The sequence below is a fragment of the Gadus chalcogrammus genome, chromosome 8 (genome assembly GCF_026213295.1).
Source record: "Gadus chalcogrammus isolate NIFS_2021 chromosome 8, NIFS_Gcha_1.0, whole genome shotgun sequence".
Taxonomy (NCBI): domain Eukaryota; kingdom Metazoa; phylum Chordata; class Actinopteri; order Gadiformes; family Gadidae; genus Gadus; species Gadus chalcogrammus.
This window is the reverse complement of record NC_079419.1, coordinates 23,145,056-23,153,817: the sequence shown is the minus strand read 5'-3', so window position 1 is coordinate 23,153,817 and position 8,762 is coordinate 23,145,056. Positions and strand designations below refer to the sequence as shown.

The window sequence follows — 8,762 nt, the reverse complement described above, 5'->3', positions numbered from 1 at the left end:
GGTACCAGTGGATGTCCCTGCGCAGGGTGTGCTCTCGCGACCTGTTTGTCTGCAGGACGCTATTCAGGAAGTTGGCGGCGTGCGCGAGGGTGTCCAGCACGCTGTGCAGGGAGTAGTGCGAGGCGATGCGCGTGCCGCCCCGAAGGCCGCTCAGCTCGTAGCTCCGCGAGCAGCTGACGGCGCGTAGAGCCGCCGGGTCGCCGCTGTGCAGGAAGGCGGTCACCACGCGCGGCAGGTCCTCCTCGATCTTGTGGGCCACCAGGGTGCGCTGGGTGGTCTCCGCGGGGGGGAGCAGGGTGGGCGCGTGGAGCGGCTCCCTGCTGTTCGGAGAGCTTAGGACTGTGGGCTTCTTGGTGCGGAGCTCCGCGTCTTTTTCACTGTCCGACCACTCCACGTAGCCGTAGTTCGTGGCCAGAACCAGTCCGGTTTGCAGCAGCAGACCGACGGCTAGATAAGCCATGGTTCCTGTTGGTGTTGACGGAGGAAACAGAGGAACCGAGGCTCTACCGGGGCCGATGGAGCAGCATCACCACCACGGGACTCCTCACCTCAACACGTGCAACACGTTGCAGACTCACACCGGCTATGTGATGACATCCGTCATGTAGTGTAAAGGCTGACATCCAGAAGAAAAGCTCTCATCTCCATCCTGCGTTCTTCTGATCTTTGTCAGAACTGAAGATCCAGAATCCTTCCCCCGTCTTTCATCCGCCGTGTTTCTACCGGAACCTCCCAACGAGCGGTAACTAAGGTCCAAAAACAACCGACGTTGCTCCAGACATCTAGTTACCTTCCATCTCGTGTCACTGTGAGCGCGCAGTTGTCGTATGAAGGATCCATGTGAGCGCGAGACGCTCCATCGCATTGAGCGCGAGGTTCCTTCCCGCGCCGCCCTATAGGCCGCCTGAAGGGTCGCCCACGAGGACGGGGGTTTTCCCGCTACCAATCTGCTTCATGCGACGGCCTTGTAGGTGGAGCGCGGTAACGGCGGGAGGAGCTGTCCGGTGCTGAATGAGAGCGCGTGTTGATGGCTCGAGCGGGAGAGCGAGCGGAGGGCGTTCTGCTGCGCGTGAAGCTGGCGTCAGACGAGGCACGAGAGCTGGTCTAGGAATAGCGAAGCGCGGGAAGAGGGCAGAGACTAGAGAGCGTGGAGGAAGAGAAAGGTACGGTGCGCATGTGCGCACGTGTCGGCCGACGCGCGCGTTTTCACATATTTCCAGGCGGGGAAAGCAGGTGTCGCTAATTGTGACCCGTCGAACAGGTTGAACGGCAGGTTGTTGCCATGACAACGTGGCAAACGTGGCGGCGACTGCCTCGCGTGGCAGACCTCCGAAACACTAGAACGGATGTATAGCGCTTTTCTAGACAATCAAGACGCTTAACAGTTAAGGGGGGACCTCACTAACCACCAGCAGATTATGGGGAGGGGTTATATAGTTACTTAAACCATCAGTTTGCTGTAGAATGAGCCATGCCGCTGTTACGATGTATTTATGGCTGATTCATCTGCTGAACGGAGAAAGTTAGAACTTGAAATGATTCCCTGAACATTCCTTCCTTATGTGTATCGTGTGAACAGAGCAGACCAAATGAAGACCCTTCCCTCACCCTCCTATCCCATAGACACGGCTGACAGATATGAAATTGTGGGTCACATGACAAGCAAACTAGCGGGGCAATTTGAAAATGTGAAAACTGAAAACCACACAGATGGCATTAGCTATACTTTTGCATACAGACACGATTGTGTCTTCCTTACTTCCTTAATACATCGCTTTCTCTCAAACACACACGCACACGCACGCGCACACACACACACACACACACACACACACACACACACACACACACACACACACACACACACACACACACACACACACACACACACACACACACACACACACACACACAGAGACGCACACACAGGCAAATACATCTCTAGATAATGTCCATCTAAGAACCTTATCATCTATATCACATTTTATTCTTACTTTTCATCATTTCAGCTTCTTCTGCTTGAGGATAGGAACACCCTGGTCTTGACTGCCCTCTGATGGATCACTTGATTATTTTATACTCTATATGGCCTTTCAAATCAGGTTTAATCGGCTGAGTATTTTTTTTATGCATGTAGGTCTCGTTACTCTCATAAGCGAGGAAAGTTTGCGTGACAGAGTTGATATTATCTTTTCAGTGAACTGAAGCTCTATCTTGTGTTCGGGAACGGACCAGACCACTTTCTCTATATGCATACACTCTGTTATCATCTCTTAGACTGGTGATGCAATACGGTGATGGCCACATTTTATTTTCCCGGTAGTCGACAATATATAGCACCCGGTTCAAGGAGCACAGTCCTGCACTCAAACAAAAGCCTTTATGGTAAATTTACATTGAAGACATGGCCCTCCGAAAAACAGAGAGAATACTTATCAGACAACAAGGCCTATCCTACAATACTAGACAATGTTCAAATTCCGGAAAGTTTCAGGTTGAGAATCTTTTTATAGATTCATGATTTGTACTTTTTGTCTGTAAAGATTCTAAAATACTAAAACAACTAGGATGTTTCTTCCTAGGATTCTATAATGTGATCGCTATACGGGGAGAAGCCGCAGCAACGACAATGGGAAGCATTGGTTTCTTTTTACAGGGAGGGTCTGTAACCAACCAACCAATTAGTTGTGTTCAACATGCTAGTTAAATGAAAGGGGATTTGAAAATGTATATTTCAATATTTTATTATGTTGCAATACTTAGATTAAAGAAAGCCTTTTTAATAAAAGATTTGGCCACATCAGTAACCTGCAAAACACAGGTTGCGATGTGATCCTCTGGGACAATGAGCCCCTCTCAATGCACTGTGTAACAATGTGCTTGTTTATGCCACAGACAGATTATACTCTATAATTCTGGAAAGGACCTTTATAGCTTTCAATTTATCAGAGTTTCACTCAAAGACCCTTTTGTTGTGGCATATTTCCCTTTACTTATTTAAATCTCAATCCTTTCCCCGAATCTTGAGACAAAACTAAGCTACGCTTTCTGCAGTCCAAGATAACGAGCCCTCTTCTCTCCAGCCCTACCTCACCTCCCACCGCTCTCTTCCTGCAACACCTCAACTCTCATAAGACGGTTTAGAAGGCGGGACCCCTGGAAGATTTAGAAGGCGGGACCCCTCTGGAAGGCAAGGTAGAGGGCGGGCCCCTTCTGGAAGGTTTAGAAGGCGGGACCCCTCTGGAAGGCAAGGTAGAGGGCGGGCCCCTTCTGGAAGGTCTGGAAGAGGGGCACCCTCGGGAAGGAGTAGGGTCCAGGGACCGGACAGGGCTCGGGGACTGGAGACAGCTCAGGGGCTGGAGAGAAATGTGAAGCCGGATGGCACTCCAAACTCACCACCCTCACTCTGATAGTCCGTAAGGCACCCTCCAACCCGGGCCTTGAAGCAACAGCGCTGCACGTACGCCCCAACACAGCCTCCAACAAAAAGAGCGTCTGCTGGGGCCAATGATGGTCGGATCAATCTGTCACGGTTAGCGGGTGGCAGGCAGGCTGGTAGGACCCTATAGCAGACAGTTCAATGAAAGGATAATTTATTAACGCAAAAGGCAAGGAACGCGGGTAACACAGGTAACACAGGGAACACCGGGAACACACAGGACACAACTCACCACAAACTAAAATGATCCGACAAGGAACAATTGAAAGACAAGGGCTTAAATACCAAACACACACAGGGCATGCACCGAGTAACAGCTGAAACACATTAGGGGAGGGAGCAGTAATCACACAGGAGGGAAACCTGACCGGACATGGGGAGAAACAAGACTGAGATACCAAAGTAAAACAGGAAACACACCAAAACAAGACAAGGAAACAGAAAGACCATGACACCAACTTCACAAAATGTTGTCTGTAGTAGTCCTTTCGACCTGACACGATCATTAAATAGGGTCCAGGTTGAGATATCCAGAAGCTTTCCTTTAATATTTTGCGATGTTCAGACATGGTCAGGTATTTTCATATTTGTCAAGCCTACATTGTGAAATGTTGGAGGCCCCATCCATCAGGAGACCTCAGTGAACACAGACACTATAGAAGGGCCTCTGAAAGGAGCTGGCCTATGTGAGGTGAGAGGTATGCCCCCGCTATACAACTCCTCCATCCAGCTGAGACACTAGCAATGTCACACTGGATATGGGAAGTTCTCCCTACAGTATTGTACATCTAGGCTACTTACTATGGTACTATCCGTGGAAGTTAATATAAAATAAAGGATTTCAAGCATGTACAAATGCTTACATTTTTAGGAGATGGGATATTGTAAAAGGTGCTCTATTCCCCGACTGTAAAGCATATTACAGACTTCACATGATCCTGTCATTTTCATAATCATGCAGTCGCTCCAGCCCCGAGGGGGCAGGGCCCTCCTGGGCTCATGAACACTATTGTTTTCCTGAGGAGATGCAATCACAAGTTCCTTCCGTCTCAACTACTTGTCTCGTCTTGGTCTTGTTTTGTCTGACTGCCTCGCTACCTTGGCGGTGTGTCTGTCTATTTATATATTATATTTGTGCTTCATTGGTTGTACAGCAGATGGCAGCAGAGCAACACTGTAGAACAGGAGCCGTTTATTTTATCAAACCACAGCGCCACCTTTATAGTAAAAGAAAAAGCTAGATCGCGACCTTTCCCCTTTGATCCGTTCAATTCATATCCCGTCACAGAAGACAAGATGGGCAAAGGGAAAATACGGTATTCCAAAGGAATTTGAATATTCACGTTCTGTCTGACGAGAACAGTATGCATAGGCCTATTAGTTATTGCAGTAATATCTATAATAATGAATTCTGGGAGAATTATAGATGTTTGTCCAGGGCTAGGAATTGAAGGGTTATAGGCCATCACATATATGCTAATAATTGTACATTTACTTTGCATGTATCCCTCGGAGATTGAATTAAATCAAGCAGACACGGTCCGTATCACACCGCATGGAATAAGCTCCCTTAAAAGTTATGTTAATTCACACATGCACACAAAACACGCACGCACGCACGCACGCACGCACGCACGCACGCACGCACGCACGCACGCACGCACGCACGCACGCACGCACGCACGCACGCACACACACACACACACACACACACACACACACACACACACACACACACACACACACACACACACACACACACACACACACACACACACACCTCCTAGAAATGCCTTCATGAGAGGAATATAAAACAAGTGGATTCTGTGTGTATTTCCTCCTAATCCATTTCCATGTCCTGTAGGGATTCTATGCTAACACACAGAATGTGTTGAGCACCTTGGTCGATTCAGCCAGGATCACATCAGGTTGACTGGTGACCACAGGGACACCCTTTCAGAGTGTATCTGCACGCTGCAGTGTGCTCCGCTGAAAAACACATGGATATGCACCCCATGTTTGGCCCTGAAACACACGGATAGTTTCGTCCAGCGATTTGCCCGGTCCCCGGACCGGAACGTGTCCATGGACCCGTTAGAATTGGGCTTGGAAATATTTCCAGAAAAGGAAAAAAAATAATAACACACCAACGCATCACCTCCATGCACTTATTTTTAGTGATGAAAAGGGAAACGTGACTTTTCTTGTGTTTTTCTTGTAAATTGTGTTATTTTATATGATTGCATTGTTGAAGGGAGCCTGAGACGCAAGCATTCCATTGCTGTTGCTTTAATTGTTGTGAATGTGACGAATAAACCATCTTGAAAAACCATGAAAAAATTATGCCTAAAAATGAAAGATCTTTTTAGGAATAAGCTAGTCCTTGGAAGAAAAAAGGTTGGGAACCCCATGTCTACTCTACTGGCTAGGGTGTTCCACTCCCTGTTGGAAGGTTGTGGGTTTGAATGAACCCCAATGTCCACAGTCTACCTACTGGCCTATTGCTTGGGCAAGAATCCCTATCAGACCACCCTAGACGACCCACCCATCTCTGATGTGGCAGATGGGTGCACAGTCAGCCCCTGCGATCCCCAGCTATGCCTGGGTTCTAGTTGTGACCCCGAATACAAGGGGGGGACACTTTAATACCCCAACACATACACTTTAAATAATGCAATTTTTGAACTTACATTATGTGTTATGATTTGTCTAATACATTTTAATATATGTACTTCATTGTATTGCATTCTTTAGATATACTTACCTTCTGTGTTATGGCCTTGGGATCTGTCTGTTATCTTATCTTAACCCCCATGCCTGTTCCTTGAAGCTGCTGTCATAGGACTAGGAGAATGGAAAAGAGCAGAGAAGGTCCAGATCGCTTTAATCAACAATCCAAATAACGCTGACTCCCTCTCTGCTCCCTCCCTACGGTCCCAGCCATCGAGAAAACCATGTGTTTGAATGTGATTGACAGTAAAGACGGCCTTCCCGAACCAATCAGGGAAGAGATGCCCTGATGAGTCATAAATGAACTGGGATTGCTAATATCCAGATTGGCTCACAGAGGCAGGCGCAGTCGACCACACCAGAGATGCTCAGAGCGCATTTCACACATGACTGGCTGACAGATGGGTTTAATGTTTCTAACAGATAACACTCAAATTACAGCTCTTAAATCTTACCTACAGCTCCTCTGATAAAATGAATCTGAATTCATTGTAAGGTCCTTCGGATTAAAGTTTCTCCCAAATGACCAGTAAATGAGCAGTAATTACAAAGCATCTCCGACACAGATCAACTCTAGCTCTAACTGTAACTGTAACTCGAGCTTCCCTCCATCCAGGAAACCTTCAAGTCCCGGTGTGTCAAGAAGACCCTCAGAATCATCAGGGGCCCAAGCCACCCCAACCTGAAACTGTTTGAGCTGCTGCCGTCAGGGAAACGGTACCTAAAGCCAAAGCCAAAACCCAGAGGCTGACCAACAGTTTGCGCCCCCAAGCAGTCAGGCTCCTACAGGAATCCACTACCCTAAGCCTACCCCACGCACACTACAACAACTAAAAAAACACACTATTTAAATAGATATTTCTGTAATTTGCACTAGACTCAACCGTGGCAGGTACTACTACCCCTTGTCCCCTTCTAATTTTTGCATATTTTGATGTGTACTATCTTATTTACTTTATCTTGTATTGTTGCTACTGTGAGGCTGTTGAGGATCCAAGCATAATAATTTTACTCTTGTGCACTTGTACAACAAGATGTAATAAAAGTTATTCTGATTCTCTCTGCCATGGTCTCCTTATGTTCCCTCCCTCCCAGAAAGCGTGTCTATCATCAACACTTGGTGTGACCTGCGCTGCACACTATTTTGACTCCCCCTCCCCTACATAATTCACCAACCTCTTACAGAAGATGCAGAGTAAATGTTCCATGCTAAGTGCTTTGTCTTCTCCTCCTCCCAGACTTATTCTGTCTCCTGGCATCAGTGAGCGTGATAACCGTCTAATGGGGAGGGATGACTGCCCTGAGCCCACCGGTCAGCCGTTGTCTTTCAATCTCTGCTCTAGCACGACCAGGGAGGGGCTGGGGGTGAGGGGGGGGATAGAGACCGCCGTTAAGGCCATGGTAATGTCGGTGCCCTGGTCTGTGAAATGGTTCAACCCTCCCCCTGAGCCCGGGCGCTCCTTTGTTTGATTGCTATAAATCTGAAGTCATCGTCGCGGCCCGCCCATTACCGCCGCTGTGGTGCTGATACACTGTGAGAGAGGAGGAGGCAGAGATTAAATTAAAGTACAATAAAGACTGATCCCCAAACAAATTACTTATTCAGGTATAAATTCATACTCATACAAAGTTTATTGGTGAGAAAAGAAAGTCCTGAATGTAACATTTGATTTTTTTTGCGTTCGATTTATAAGTTACGCCTACATAAAAAAGCTTTGATATTGTAGAAGGCAGATTGGTTAGGTGTGTGGACCTCATTATGTGTCCTATGTTGGTAGTTTGGGGTATGGGAAAGATTGTAAAATAAGTGAAGGGCTTTTCTCCAAGTTAAACGAGAGTCGTATAACCAAAGCACCACTCTCTATCTTCAATATTAACAGGATTTCAATAACAGCCAAGCTGGAAACTGATAAAGTGTTATGAATGCTGGACGGAAGCTTTGCAATCCCAGCTTGATTGATGGGAATAGGTGTGAGGTATGTGTGCTGAACTGAACCTTGATTCAAAGCGTTTATAATATGATACGTTTATTGAACGAAGAATGTGGAGCGTCAAGGCAAAATATTAATCCTGGTCCACAGACTAAAAATGTAATTATACAAATAATAATGTCCTATTTCAGAACTGTAGAAAGCAAACCTGCTTATGTGAAATGTAACATTTTCAAATCTGGACCTAATCAGATTTGACGAAGATGCTATTTTATAATGTTTGGAATAATGCTTACATGCTTATATGATGATGACTCCAAAGATGAAACCACAACAGCACTGAATATGTAAATCTACCAACGCGTTAGTAGATATTAATTAAACAAAATCCTCTGAATGATTCTAAGATTATAGATGTGCCTAGCTCGAACAAATCTTATAATTGCAAACACACATTTCTGGATCAAGTAATTAATCTGTACAGCCTTGAGATTCTAAACTTTGAATCTTTGTATATATTCAGGCTCATTTACTTGGTTGATTTTAAATTAATACTCCATCTACCAGAACTCAAAAGCCCTGACGTGCATGTGTGCATGTGTGCATGTGTACGTGTGTGAGCGGGCATGTGTATGTTGTGTGAACAATCTACACACTCACTC

At 46.3% G+C, this 8,762-nt stretch overlaps 1 protein-coding gene across 1 annotated transcript in view; it reads right to left on the bottom strand.

Moving 5' to 3' along the window:
* LOC130387947 (probable G-protein coupled receptor 158) overlaps positions 1-460 on the bottom strand; it is a 76,270-nt gene extending 75,810 nt beyond the window's left edge. Inside the window, exon 1 of the mRNA XM_056597239.1 lies at positions 1-460. This exon is cut by the window's left edge and continues 415 nt beyond it. Coding sequence (XP_056453214.1) covers positions 1-460 — 460 coding nt within the window.
* Between the last annotated feature and the right edge of the window lie 8,302 nt (positions 461-8,762).